General features: G+C 41.2%; 1 protein-coding gene across 4 annotated transcripts in view; it reads right to left on the bottom strand.

Moving 5' to 3' along the window:
* chchd3a (coiled-coil-helix-coiled-coil-helix domain containing 3a) overlaps positions 1-15,738 on the bottom strand; it is a 43,475-nt gene that overhangs the window by 2,694 nt on the left and 25,043 nt on the right. For 3 of the 4 annotated variants that reach the window (XM_086059949.1, XM_086059950.1, XM_086059952.1), the window contains 3 exons: positions 11,598-11,668; positions 2,194-2,329; positions 2,008-2,042 (listed from right to left, as the gene is read on the bottom strand). In XM_086059949.1, coding sequence (XP_085916075.1) covers positions 2,008-2,042; positions 2,194-2,329; positions 11,598-11,668 — 242 coding nt within the window. The remainder of the gene's footprint in view (positions 1-2,007; positions 2,043-2,193; positions 2,330-11,597; positions 11,669-15,738) is intronic. The other variant, XM_086059951.1, reaches the window with a different exon arrangement.

Below are 15,738 nucleotides of genomic sequence, written 5' to 3'. Positions count from 1 at the left end.
CTCATGCGGCGGGAATACGCAATGAGGGAGAGCAGCCGTGGACGTGGCGGAGATCAGGCCGGCTGATAAACTCGCTGAAAGGGAACGAGAGGGAGGAGAGGGAAAGAGAAGGAGTCAGGCTTTATCCTGCTTGCCCTTCGGCTGCCTCAGACTTACTGTTTGCTAACTGGACGTGTTAAGCACTGAATGCATTAGAAATAGGACTAAGGACACTGGGAGAAGGGATGGCGACGAGGGCATTAAAGGCAGTCGAAGTGGGTCGAAATGTCATCAATGACTGCTGTGATAAGAGTAATTATCAGTGACAAAAGCCTCCTGTTGTCCTGTCTGGGTCAAGTTGAAGAGTCAATCTTAGAAAAGTGAGATTTGGGGATTCGCTGTTGCTGTTTTTAATCTGGATTTAAGATGAAGGGCAAAGAAGGGTGAATAGATCTGAGGCGTCTTTTAACAGACCGCTTGGATCGTCCAGCGGGTCAAAATTGCAGCCTTTGACATTTGTAAGCATGCGCAGCTTCCTGCTACGCAGAGTAAACATCCTAATCGTGGTCATCACTATCAGCATCATTTTTCTTTCTTTTTTCTTCTTGGCTGCGTCACTCTGCATATTATTGCTTTGGAGCCTTATCACAAAAAGTGTCTCTTTGGCACCTAATGACTTTAAAAACAAGTCAGATAAAGCCCAGACAAGCAAGAGTGTGCTGCGATTGCCGTGGGCCGATAAACACGGGTTGGGATAACCATATCGTCGGCAGGCTGGCTTCAAAACAATTTACAAGATCATATAACAGCAGCCTGACGGGGCTACAGGTAGCTGCCGCTAAAACGCAAGCGCACCCACGCCATGAATAAAACATCCTTGCAATTTACATGACTCAAAGCTTAAAAATCTGCCCGCATGGAACTTTCATATAAGCGAGAGCAGTTTACCTCATTTGCCGTAAAAACTATGAAATTGTAAAAGAAAAAAAATCGAATAAAAAAAAGCTCCATGAATGTAAATAAGTCTTTTGGGGAGGCTAGCGGTGGTTATAGATCGCATAGTGAGTGCCCGGAAATCAAGTTAGCATCCACTCGAGTGGCTTTAGTGCTACTGCATTTTCGCTTGGCACTTGGGGAAGAGAATTGTGCAGAGATTAATGCTGGCCAAGTGTAATGACATTAAAGCACAAACACAGAAGTACGCAGGTATTAGGGAAATAAGGCATGACGTTACAACTGTAATTCTACTGTAAAAGAGCATCGTGTGCATTTTCTATATTCGTTAAGAGGGGATAACACGTCTATGTCATGAAATGAGCTGAGGGAGCCTATTGTGAGAATTTGGCAGGATTTCATACAATGTGAATCTTTGGATTTTTCAAAGTAAAGCATTATATGTTGGCCACATTTGAGGAGGTGTTGCTGAGTATTATTATTATTGAAATAGTGTATCTCTATTGTAATACAGTGGATCCTCAGCTTCACTTCCATAAAGTGACTACAACTGAATTGTAATAAATCAAAAGAAAGGAATGCAAATAAAGAAATAAAGCAAAAGCAAAGAAATGAAAACCTCCTGGTTGGCTCAGCAATACTCCGGCAGGTTGTGGCAATTTTGAAGCAACATCCAGCCAAAAGTCAAGCCTTCAAAATAGCAGCACGCCAGTATTGGAACAGTTTTACCACACTTTATTTGACAGTCGCACTCAAACTGTTTGTGCTTGTTAATGAGTGTGATGAATAAATAAGCCACATTACAGCTCAAGAAAGTTTGGTGAAACTGATTTTACTATGTGCTTTTATTTTGAAGGTCTGACTCTTAACAGGATGTGTTGGACAAAAGTTTCCCCGAGGTCATTACTTTGAGTTGTTTAAAAAAAAATGCCTTGATGTGTGCTGAACACCGACCAAGATGCATTATTTGTACAAAAAACAAACAAACCAAAAACTGAGGTTCCACTGCACTCTTGACTTATTGTTTGATTCCTTACTAAATTCTCACATATAATGAAGCGAAAGACAACTTACATGTCATCTGTCCGTGAGGCTGCATGCTTATTTTTCTTCACAGAAAAAACAAGCCAGTTATTTAAGCAGCATTCCAACATTTTTCTGACTGCATTAACACATGCAAAAGCAGCCCTATGAATTTCAACAAGCAGGCCTGAAGTCAAATATGCAGTAATTAATGATATGTGATGTTAATCCACGCACCTGTTTGGCATTGTTGACACACAGCAGGTACATGGCTGCTATGTTGGAGCAATGAAGGGTTTTGCCGGCGTTTTCTTTGTAGCACGCAAGGATCTGGCCCTGCATGTCAGCGCACACCGGATTTGTGTCGTAGCGCCTGTGAAAAGGAAAGAAAGAAGGTGGAATGAGTAAACATAAGGAGGTAAATAATATGTGCCAGGGTAGGGAAAAATACAGGCAAAAGGGATGAACATCTGTGGTCCTTAAGGAAGACAATGCGGCCCATTGAGCAATACTGCAGTCTATGGTGAGAAGACCTCCTTATCCTCCTTTATTGCCATTCCAGTTCAAATCACCTGAAGCAAAAATCAGCATTATTGGAATCACTGAGGGATGAAAAAAAGCCAATCAAACCAATGTCCAACCTGTTAAAAATGGCCAAAGCAAGACTTGAAATAAACGGCTTCACCCCCAAGGAAGGGAGAACCATCGGTACCAGTAGTGTGCAAATCAATGTAGCAGATTACGCAATCGAGACGACTGGTAATGCAGACACAAAATTACAAGAGCGATAATGCTTTGGTAAAATTACCCCAAAGCTTGCTTTATCTTCCATGTATTACGTAGAAGATCCTCCAAAAAGGCACTGCAGAGCAAAATATTGATCCGTCCTCTGGGTATCTTTATCGATCAGTAATTGCTCCCTGACAGTGCCAGCTGATCATAAAGCGTTTTTGCGTTTATTTTTTTTCCGTCTTTTAGCATCCCAAGAAAGGTGTTGTAAAGCTTGAGTGCTAAGCGTCTGTTTGCAGGCAACCCATCACTCGCTTGGTGCACTCAGCGTGTCCCCAAGGCCTACTGCAACTTTAGCGTCGCAGTTCAAACCGGTATTTTCCAGATGCTACGGCTCTATGTTCCGCTCGACTTCGGCGCGGAAAGGCGAGCGGTGCTGGCATGCATGCCAGCATGCCTTGCCCAATGTTTAACTGCTTTTGTCTGACGTTATAAAGATCCATAATGACGACATGTGCGCACGTGAGGGCTATTATGCTAATAGTAGTGTCATCATTTTGTTCACGCCAGTGCCCAGGAAATTCCGCTGGTCGCACTAAAACGTCCATGAAAATTATTTTTTTGTGGCCTGTCAGCAATTTGAAGCCGGGTCCCCCGTTGTCACAATCAGATGTTTGAGTCCACCCCCTCCGGCATGAGAAATGATCCCTCTGTTAGATGCAAAGCTGGGGATTGAGAAACTATGGGTCATTACCCAGAGTGCAATGCAGCAGGAAACTAGTGCTGATCACATGCACATCACCACATGGTTTTGGAATTGTCCTTGCTTGTGCAGGTCACAGATCACAGTGTTACAGGGTCAAATCGGTGTAATACCTAACATTTTGACATAATTGTGACCCAACTGCAGTCCTTAAAACCTTTTCATCACAGTACATAGGTAATCTTTCTTTCTTTCTTTCTTTCTTTCCTTCAAGTTCTAGCGTTATTGACAGATCGACTGAAAAAATTCTGAATCCGGATGCATGTATCGTTGCACCCCTAGAGGCTAACACTTTTAATTCTACGTTGGTGTGCTAAACAAAAGAAACCTTTGCCACCCTCGTCGTATGGATCCTGGCACTCATCCATTACACCACCCGTGGGCATCACCGCAACTAGATGGGCCGCTAATTGCTTTCTTAGGCATCGGTGGTAATGCCAGGTGCATCCAGCTGATACAAAGCACAGTGTTTATCACCGGTAATGGACTCTTGTGAGAGAGAAAAGGGTCAGAGCAAGAGGATTTTTGCTTTTTACATTTTCGCTCTGCTCTGCATTACAAGTCTGAGACGGTGCTTAGCTTATTCTCGGTGACAAGAGCACCGCTGCGCACACAATCCAATATCATGTCATGAAAATGAACATAAAAATTCCAGCTCTGACCACAAAACCTCCTTTTATTTGTAGTTTCACATCAGGTCCCCTCATAATGACAATGAGCTGACTGAGAGACCAACATTTTATATCATGACCTCCACCAAGGCATAACGATGCTTCATTGCTGCCGTATGCATGAAATTGGTCATTAAGATTCATGAACTCGTCACTAATGAAATGATGACAAAAATCCAGGAATGTTTAAAAATAAAATAAAAAGAGGAGAAACTCTTACCGGTAACTAACAAGCAACTTCTTGGCGGAGGTAATTTAAACTGTAGTGGCAATTTTAATGGCTTGATGAAAAAGTCACAACATGGAAGATACATAAAAATAATTTAGACATCTATAATTTGGGCTTTTTTTTATTAATTTAATGTTCAGCCTTCTGGACTAATATAGTTTTATGACATAGCTTAATAATAAATGAAAAGAAAGGGAAACCAACTGCTATTTTAATACAAATGAAGTTACTGGAAATAAAGTGCACCATGACATTTCTTCACATCCCTTCAAATTAGACCAAAATGTCAAACTGATACTTTTCTCTCTTCCATTTTTCACCTTTCTGCCCCCGTCTCTCCTTCTACTCCATCCCCCATGGGATTCATGGGACGTTTCATAAAATTACATGAGGTGGGACACACAAATGGAGACATCAAGCTGGATGCAGTTGCCTTTTATTGGAAGGCTGTCAATGGAAGTGTTTAGATGTTACTTACCCACAGATAGTAAATTTAGAGCGTCTCGCCTCGTGCCATCACTTGCAGTAAAGGTAAAGGCCTCTATAACCCCGCACGCACACGCACGGACACACACGTGCGCGCACGCACACACACTGAGTCTTTCTTGCTGTGATACACTGATAGAGGGAGCCAAAGAAAGAGAGGAGGAGGCTGGTTTACTGTAGATATCCACATTACAGATTCTTAGCACTGTGCCATAAATCAAAAAGCAGGGAAAGCACAGGGGCCAGTGTGAGATGCTGGAGTAGCCAAAAAAGGATACGAGGACACAATGTACGCTGGGAAAAAAAGGGAATACCGAATGAAAAAAGAAAACACTGTGCTCAAATGGGAAGGAAAAGCAAAGGAGGTCGAAAGGCGAAGCAGAGTGAAATCGTGTCTCACTTAACATGTAATTAGCTACAAGAGATTACCTGCTCGCTTCCCTTTCAAAATGTCTTCTTCCTCAAGGTGTCCCCGGCATCATTAAACCAACGTCAGCACATTCGCATGGAGGGAAAGTATGCACGTGTGCTCGCATGAAGACATGACTTATTGACGGAGAGCTGAGGACATATTACGATCAATATGCATGACTTGGAGCTTACAATGATTGATTTCTATAACCTTGCAAACGTATAGAAAGTGTACAACTACATGGCTGTGCAGTAATTACGTTCCAAGTTTAATTGATAACCAAAAAAATAAGGGGAAACCGAAAACCTCATTTTCCCTTCCAACATATGTCAATGTTCTATTAATTCATACATTTTGTAGCTATCCTACTAAATTCACAATGCAGTGCAGAGTTGCATTGTTGTAACGGGAGTTGACTCAATTAATTCTCAGAATTGGATTTAACCTAATGATTTATCTTGCACCAAATGCTACTAAATTTATAATTGAATTTACAATCCAAAAGGCAGGCTTATGATATTGGCAGGTTTTCTGTAGATGCAAAACACATATTTATTATTTAAATTAATTTAAAAACATTTTAAGAATAAAAGATTTAGGACATCAATAAAATATGACATTTTTCTAATAATTATGACATTTGGTACCAAATCCTACTAATCTCAAAACATGTTTTTATTCCAATTCAGAAACATGTATTGTTGAGGTAACAATGTATATGGATGAATGTTCAAAACAGTAAATGTCTAACATTTTGGACCAAATCCTACTAAATTCAATTGTTTCAGCATAGTGATTTTTGTAATCTTTGCTGGAGCTCACACACTAATAAAGATGCACACAGATCAATCAAGCACAAAACTGGCCCACTGGATATAGTATGGATCCTTTTGGCCCGCCGCCAGATTGAGTTCCCAATCAGCACGTTCTCTATTTATCATCATTTGGGTCCACTTAGGGGTTAACAGGGTTAAGGGGAACGTGCCGGTCGCCCCTTAAAAAGCTCTCATGTTCTCTCCAGTTAAGACAAGTGTCACTACTGCAGGGGGGCAGATAAATCTAAATCGTCCAGACAGAAAAATGACACACAGTGCTTTTTTTTTTCTTGCTTTTTTTTAATGGACCTGAGTGACCCCCTGCAGAGAATCCATCAGTGAATGGAGGGGGGGGGGGGAAAGAAAGGCAAAAGGTGTGAGGAGTGTATATGAATGAACGTGTGAGCTTTTGGCAGACCCGAGAAGAGCTTTTAAAGCCGCTATTGACTTCTGGCGCCTCCCCTGACCACCATCTCCTTGGTTGCCATGGTGACAAAATTAGGCTCAGACCTCACCTGACAGTGAGGTTGCCACTGCGCGACATCAGCTTGCTACTTTACTGCTCCAAATGAACTCCTGTCATCTTGACTAATTAAATCGGCGAGTGAAAGTTTTTGCTTCATAATCAGCAACTAATTGCTTTGCTCATTTAGGAGGCATGGCTATTTGTCATTTCGACTAATAGGAGCACTGCCAAGGAAGTAAAAGCCCTGGCTCAACACCTTATTTACATTTTGCAGGCTACTTTTCGACAAATTTAAGCATTTTAGCCTTAGGATTTCTTCTATCTAATTTGGTAACTCACAACCAAAACCAGTTGAAAAGGAGGCCACTTTGGAATGGAGATGAATGCTGAGTGGACATATTGATTAAAATGTGTCAGCTGTTAATTTTGGAAGAACATCCAAATAATTTCTTGCAATGGATCAGTATGGCTCATGTTGTTTTTCCTCAATTAATCGACAATCATGTTGACATAATTGACCGAATTCCTAACGATCAATCAGTCAGTTTTTTTTTCTGTGGTAACTATTAAGTTTATACCACCAGTAAGTTTTTAAAAAGTTCTATGAGGAATGAGCATTTCTCAGGAGTCTTATGGAGGCGCAATGGGTACTTTATATTCACCTTGTGATAAAGCGAGGACAGCGGCTACTGTTGTTGTCAACAGGATTAAATTAAAAAAGAAAAAGGAATGGTGGAAAAAAGATATTTTCAAAGGAAGTATTAAATCAACAATAGACACAGTAACTTTTGTAGCTTACAGGGAGGGGATGAGCGACAGTGAAGTGACAGACTAAAATGAGCTCCTATTCTCCGCGGCCAACCTGGAAATGTTGCACACATACGTAATCAGTTGCAAACGCAAAGACCTAACAATGCGGTCTGATCTCCACACAAATGCATACATCAAGGTAAGACGCGGCGGAGGCGTGTGTCTGGAGGAGTTTTACAAAATGCTACCGCCACTATTCATTCCCCACCATTCGCCACGTCAATTCTGCAGGGAGTCGGGTTAAAGTGAGCAAAGAAGGCCCGCCGAAAGGTTAGCACTGACAGCAAGCTTAGGATCCGGTTTTCTTTCAGCGCTTTGCATAATCTCACATCTTTCGCTTTCCTACATGGCTGCCAGTTTGCCCCATCGGGACACCGAGTCCAACACACGTGCCGTAAGCGCACTTTTCATACGTGCCATGTGGGAAAGGTCACCCATTGAAATGCCGGACAGTGTGATAAAGCGTCAACTGAAAAAAAAAACAAAGAGCGGCGAATGTGGCAGTGTATATAAATCAGACGCAAGGGGTTAAGACGGCTTCTTTTTTCCACAGGGAACTGGTGGTGCTTATCTGTCGTCTGAAAGCAGGTAAAAGTAAAAATGGTGTGACGAACGTACCGTGTTGTTACATTATCTCTCATGTATTGTGGGTGTATATGTAAGAAGTGTGCGGAGTGCACATGTACAAGAGCAAAATCATGTATGTGGCATCCTGGGGGCTCATTTGGCTAACATTTATTTTAACTGGATAATAAAATCCAATAACCTTAACTCATTCACTGCCATTGACGACTATAGACGTAAAAAATTCATTTGAACTATTTCTATTAGTTTAAATTTGTTTCCACTTTTATTAACAAGCGTATGAAATCCTAGAAAAAAATATTGTACATTTAGAACAGATATAACATTTGTGATTAATAATGAGTTAACTATTGAAGTCATGCAATTAATTATAATTAAAAAAATTTAATCGCCTGACGCGATTTAAAAGAAGAGAAATGAAAAGATGACTAAAAATTAGGGCCGTCGGGCGATTCAAATTTTTTTATCGTAGTTAATCACATGACTTTACTAGTTAACTCACGATTAATCACAAATTTGATATCTGTTCTAAATGTACAATTAAAAAAATCTAGGTTTTGATACTCTTGTTAACAAAAGTGGGGAAAAATGTTAAACTAATAGAAATAGCTCAAATGAATTGATGACGTGTATAACCGTCAATGGCAGTGAATGAGTTAGTAACTTGGTTCATAAACCTTTTCCAAGGCCAAATTTAACATCCATTTTCAAGCTCTACATAGACAGATATCACATACTGTATAACATGTATGTAGAGTACATATATACAAATACATGTATATAACTAGACTGTATGTGTGTATTTATGTATAGATATATACTGTATACATACATATACATATACACACACACAAACACATATATATTTAAATACACCGTATACACATACTGTACATGTGCGTTATTTACGTTTGTAACCTGGAAATGCCCCCCCATTTATAAACTGAGTACCCCATGTACAACTATAATCAATGTCAATTGGGATTGTTCAGCCTTGTTAGAGGTGCAGTTTTACTGGAGTGTTGCAATACAAGAGGTGGAATTATGTTATAAAGCAGAAAAAAAGCTATACAAAGAGGTTTTATTTCTCCATCAAAGCAAGCAAATGCGAGGGGAATATACAGCGTTTTGGAGACGTTGGAGCACCTATATTCCCTATGTTCTAATCGTGTCATTGTATAGTTATTGTATAGTACGTTTTTTTTAAATGACAAAAGTCTTATTGAAAGCTAGAGGATGTAATGAGGTCAGAGTGACGCACGTCTGGTTTCAGTTGGGCGCGCTCTATCATACTCTGGCGGGAATAGAAAATGGCAAGGAACAGCTGCAGTGGACACCGAAACAAACAACTACATAGGCGCATATATACACGAACCCTTGATTCCCAGGAGGCCCTACCTCTCACACTTTCATTTATTTTTCAACATCACCGATGAAAATGACCGCACAGTGCCTCGGGAATGAAAGCTTCTTTTTGGATGCTGCGGGGGCGGAAATCCATAACACCTTTTGTACATTGCATACGATGAGCTGTGTTATGGATTGCTTATTGACACATGAGATGCATATACTAGATGGCATTCACATTTCTCCCTTCCCTGAGATAGACTTTATTCAATTACATTTCCACAGTGTTTCTGTGGGCAATGTAACAGTTGCTACAGGGATGGAGCAGAGTAACTTTCGCACACTTGTATCTTTTTGGCACTGGAGTGCCATCATTTACGCTACATTGAATATACATACATATGCACATTCATGGACTTTAGAGTCAATTACAAAGCTGTACCAAGTAACTACTTGGAGAAGTTGCATTGTAGCAATCTGTACTGACCCTTGGTATCTGGCATGCTGTTAACCCCGACTGTTTTCATGAACACTCACCAAACCTTTGACACTATCATATTAACCAACGCTAATCAATCCGAAACCCTCTTGCTGCTGCGTCTCTCCACAGATAGAATCTAATCTCTCAATGGGAGACCCAACAGCCAACGTTAGATTCAGTGCTCACAACTCCATCGCTCAAGCTAAAGCCAAAAATGCCTTCGTTATATCCAATTAACCCTCCGCTCTGATCCCCATGCTGCATCCCATGTTCCACCAGACCCTTTCGACATTTAATTAGCACACGCACATGCACACAGAGACCCCACCCCCACTCAACCCCCCAATTGCTATTGTAATCCAGTCACAACTGTCCTAATGCACCCGCTTTAATCCAATCAGCCAATCGAAAGTCTTTGTACACATGCCTGTGTCACATGACTAGCCACCCTGTTAGGGCCAACATTTGCTCGGAGTCTGCACCATCATTTGGCACTAATGCTATTCCAGTGAGTGATACGCCCCCCCCCCACCCCACCCCCACCACCCCCAATCTCGCTTTAATGCGATTTGGGAAGTCTCAGTTCCAGCCTGCACAAGTCCAGCACTACACCCCTGGTGGGCTACGCTAATCAGTTTCCAGCATTTCTCAGGGAGACAATGATCCTTGTGTTAGCACTGGCTAATGACAAGCTAACACAATAAACTCAGCCTCCTGAGAGCTGGGGCCCAATTTGGCCCCACTGCTCGCGGCCTCCTCATCCACTTTCCCTACATTACTATGGAGTCTAATGGCCTCTTATTAAGAAGATGAATGGAACGAGGATGGGGAGGGATTCTTCAAGTACTTGGGTTACATGTGTGTGTTGGATACATGCAACACACAAGACTACTTGGATGCTAGTTTGTTATTACCTTCTTAGCTAATGGCCTCAATACAGTAATCAATCTTTACACATCAGAGTTACTGGTATACCGAATACAGTACACATGCATGGAGCGAACAGTCTGTTCAATCCCTCTGCAATTAGTGCCAGATACATTTCCAATGAAGGTTTGACCATCAGCCAAGGCTGCCCTTTGTCACTGATTATGTTCATAACCTTGTGATGACAATCAGCACCTCCAAATCTAAAGTCATGGTCCTCAGTCGGAAAAGGGTGCAATGCCCTCTTGGTGAAGAAGGCACTGAGTTGAAAGGCAAAGCTTTTGATTTACATTCCCACCCTCACCGAAGGTCACGAGCAGTGGGTCATGACCAACAGATGGCCGATACAAGCAGCCGAAATAAGTTTCTTATGTAGGATATCCAGGCTCTCCCTAAGAGATAGGTTGAGAAGCTCGGTCATCTGGGAGGGGCTCAGAGTAGAGCGAGGTGGTTTGGGAATCTATTTAGAATGTCAACTGGACGCCTCCCAGGTGAAATATTTTGGGCATGACCCACTGCAAGTTCCAGTACACACCGAAGAGACGGTCTCTCAGTTGATCCGGGAACATCTTGGGAACCCTCAGAAGAGTTGAACAAAATGGCTGGGGAGTTTCAAGATTGCGCTACCTTCAATTAATGACAGCCCAATAAGCCTTCGTACACCGGCACTTTATAAACGAGCACAAGAAAAGCCCTGTCAGCTACCATCAACATGCCATCAGGCTTATCACTCAGCTGCATCATCAACATGAGCTAATGGGCTGTACTAATGCTGCCTTTGATTGAATGCCATGGGTTAGAATGCGGCTTGCATAATTCAATTCAATATCAGGCATAGAATTGTGATGAATGTGTTCTTTTGGGATAGCGGCGGCCTGACAGCCTCGTGTTGGAATTGGAATAAGTGAGTAGGGACTTACTTGAACTTGGCATTGACCTGGTCAGCGGCTTTATGGTAGTTCTCTGTGGTGACCTTGTAGAACTGAGCACTCTGTAAACAAAACAAAAAAACAGGCTCAAGGTCCAAATTACTCTTCCTGAAAATGGGCATTAGACAAAAGCATTCAAAGGCAACTTTTCAGGTAAAAGCAATCAGGGTAAAATGAAACACTTGAGCAAAGTGGTACCTGCATCTGTGTGAGGACAGGCCTATTACCAGCTGGAACAAAAACAAGCTGCAGTCATGGAAGGTCAGAGGTTTGCTAGTAAACAATGTACAGACGCCCACCGGGTCACAATCTCCCCCGGTGGGCCTGTCGTAAATGAAGTTGTCGCGTGGCCACTCCATCTGAATTACTTCTTTAAACATTGCCATATAACCTCACTGCGACAACATTTATACTACTCAAGGAAGGTCTGCATCTCTTGCCCTGGCTGGCTGTTGCACACATTAATGACAGAGCAGTAGAGAGGTTGTAAAATGCAAGAGACACCTTGATGGCATGGACACAGAAAGAGACTTGAGATCTTTTACACAAATAATCCAGAATGAATCTTTTGATCTGCTGAGCTACACGGCCAGTTCGAGGTACACTTTGTGACGGGCATATAAATGGATGGATGAATGGATGAGTTGTATCCGTACGGGCTCAACCTTCTCATAAAGGAAGGCATTTATCATCATTCAGGAAAAGATCAATAGGAATGAGCTGCACTGCTAAAAAAGATCAATAGTTGTGTTGGAGAGCCGACGCGAGATGGGACATGACAATTGTGAAAAACCGCCCGACACAAATGGGACACCTGTACCTAATAATTCAAAAAGATGACGCACATTTTGTGACATCGATATGTAAATTATATTTCACATAACCTTTGTATGTGCTTGAGATGGAAGATTTGAACTGGGCTATTGTTTTCAATTAGGTCAAATGGATACTGCTTGTTCATTAATTAGTCAAAACTGTAAGGCTAATTGATTGCATTGTATCCAATCACTTTAGTAGCTATAGTTACCCCACAGCCAAGCGTTAAAGCTTACAAGAAATATCACATTAGCTGCTGTATGCGTATAAATGTAAATACAAGTCAATGTAACGGTTCTCTCGTTTTGTCTTTGACAGATGAAAACTAAAACTAAGAAAAGTTAGAAAGAGCTAACTTGTAAGCTCATGCCGTATCTGTGCCCTCTTGGCCTTTAACAGAGTGCTTTTCATTTTATACAAAGAAACTGTCAAGAGCGCAGGAAAAGGGATTTAGAGGTACCCCTTTTTTGTGTTTGCAGATAAAAAGCTGATTTTGGAGCGCTCCCTTAAGTGGACAGAAAAAAGTATTCTCCGGTGTCTTGGAGTTGAACCATTGGATAGGGAGAGGCCTAGAACAATAAATTTAAAGTAGTAATGCCTGTCTAAATGGCAGAGTTGGCACTAATCAGCGCCACTAATCCACCCGGGAAGACAAAAAGCCTCCAGAGACAGTGATTGGCACTTTCAATACAGAAATAATGTATGCACTGTCATGTGCACACCTTGACACATGCAACTGCCATACACTGGTGGCTGGAACTCGATGCTGATGCACAAAATTAGAAAAGCTCAATTTAAGTCTCAAAAAATATTTGGCAACTGATTTATGAGACAAGAGGGACCATTCTCATTTTGGATCGCAAAAGATAATTAGTACTTTTGCTTGAAATAAAAAAATGTTCTGGTAAAGTCATATAAAACTTTAAAGACATCACAAATGCTAGAGTTGATTTCTTTCTTTTTTTACATGAATTCAAATCAGTCAGTGGTTAATTGGGAGCGTTATTTGCAAAACAATTGATTGAAAAGTATATTTTTCAAATGAATGTCTTTACAAATACTGGCAACATTATGGTGCAAACTGGCTCTTTTTAAAAGGCACTGTCAAGGAATTTAGTCTCCAGATAAACAAAATCCTGGCTGCGTTTACCCTGCAAACAAATCAATTGCTATCAACACTGGATTAAATGACATTTTTGGTTTGGCTGCGGTGGACAGTGCGTCGCAAGACAAATTAAGTCATTACCACTAATGCACTGCGGCGATATGGAAACGATAGAAGCTGCATTACAGGAAAAAAAAACAATGAAAAAACATCCTTTAGCTTAATTGGACATTTTTAATGAATGGGCCAAATAACTGTAGGTACTAATGGCTTCTTCTTGGTGCTTATCTGCAGCTAAGCAGGAACCACACCATGCACCACAATGCATTTCTGCAAAGGGAAGTGAAGGATACAACTTCCTTTTGTAAGAAGGATTTTCAGATGTGATTCATAAGGGCAATATCACCTGAGAAATCGGAAGATAACCATTATTTTTCGAAACACTTTTCCTTTCAGCAGTGACTAATGCCACTGACGTGCCTCTGTGGGAGGGCAGAAATAAATCAAATTTCATCAATATACCAGGTGAAAAAAAAAAAAAAGATGAAAAATTGCTTGTGGGGAAAAAAATAGAATTAGCGTGCGGTGGAAGGAAAATGCTGATAAGAGAAAGACCAGAGAGAGACAGATGTGCCGGAAAAGAAAGAAAACACAGGTCGCGGTTGATTGTTAAATATGAGATTGTTTTACAGCAGGCAGGTATCGAGTGAAGATGTAATAAATATATAGATATTGTTTTCAGAGGCTATTTGCTCACTGTGGACCCAATGAGAAGCAGCAGCAGAGGCATCAGGCTGAGCTGCCTGCGAGCGCGCTGATGGCCTGTCACTGGGAGCCTCTCTGATGAATGGCCATGTTGGATTGGAACAGACGTGCAATATATATCAGGCTTATATTCTCTTTCTCTGTTTCTCTGTGTTCCTCTGCTACTTTTCCGCCAGAGTGAAATATGTTGGGAGCAGCCTGTGGTAAAATGACGGAGGGCAAAGAATGGCGAGGGGAGATACTGTGAAGAAGTTTCAAAAATCCCATTTGCTGCATTCTTGCTCGAAAAAGAACCGCTTCTAAGCAAAACTGGACTTTTGAGAGATGCAGATGCATCAGACACTATCTTTTCTACAAACTTATCACTGGATTCTCAAATGTTTTCCCCCGCTTATGATTCCCCCTTTCCAGCCTTGCGTGTGAAGGTGATCTTTTGACACTTTGATCCACACGTTATTGATCAAAGGACAAGGTTGCTGATGAATGGTCCCTACCTGGAGTCGATAAAACCTCTCTGTTATTTTAAACTTATTTTTTCAACCATCTTCAAACTAGTGCTTCTTTCTATAAGCTGCGTTTTTTTAAATCATATTTTTTAAGAAGATAAGAAGAAGAAGGAGCTCCAGGGTCAATATCGCTATAAGTGCCTTTGGTGTCATCATAATTCAGAATAAATGTGGCAATGAAAATGAAACTCTGTGTTTCAAACATTTGCAGATATCACCACACACTACCCTGCTAACTACAGTGTGTAATAATTGGTTAAATTATACTCAATTTTTTTTTTTTAATCCATGATTGTATTGCCCATGACCAGGATGCCTTTCTAACATCTACTAAACAGGATGAATAAGAAGTTCAATGGGAAATCTAAACTTTTTGGGGGTAAAAGTTTAATTTCACATTTTGAGGTTAACTTGCTGTGCCCGTGCAATGTTTTTTTTTCACCTTCTTTCATGGAAGGAACATTTCAACAACATATCAACAGGGCATCTGATAACAGGATATGAAAGCAGCACGAGTGCTTGGGCATCGCTCTTACTGTTGACCCTGGACCTCGACTTGCAGGTACTGCATCTTTTAGTGGCCCGGCATGAAGCGGCCATGTGCACAACGTGATATAACCTTGTACCCATTCACACAGGATTTAGCTTGGAGCTATGAGTGGGGGTTAGAGTGTCAATTTCCACAGACAGGGGAAAAACATCAACAAGCGAAGGAAGACATTTCACCCTTTGTCCTTGAGAAAGATGCGTTAAGAGGGGATAGCAAAAAAGAGTTTGAAAGGTTGCGCATACATTTACAGTTTAAATGTGGTGAAAATATGACTTTTGCTAAACCTTTAGTGAGCCCAACTATGTGGACGGTAGCCTGTAAATGCGTCTACTGTAGGAAGGGCATATGAAACGATGCCATTTGAATATTGGAGTACCATTATTGCTTCCC

This window comes from Leptonotus elevatus, chromosome 17 (assembly GCF_054856555.1).
Source record: "Leptonotus elevatus isolate MCC_2025b chromosome 17, RoL_Lele_1.0, whole genome shotgun sequence".
In the NCBI taxonomy this organism is placed as follows: domain Eukaryota; kingdom Metazoa; phylum Chordata; class Actinopteri; order Syngnathiformes; family Syngnathidae; genus Leptonotus; species Leptonotus elevatus.
Note: the sequence above shows the minus strand (reverse complement) of the source record. Positions and strands in the feature narration are given on the sequence as shown.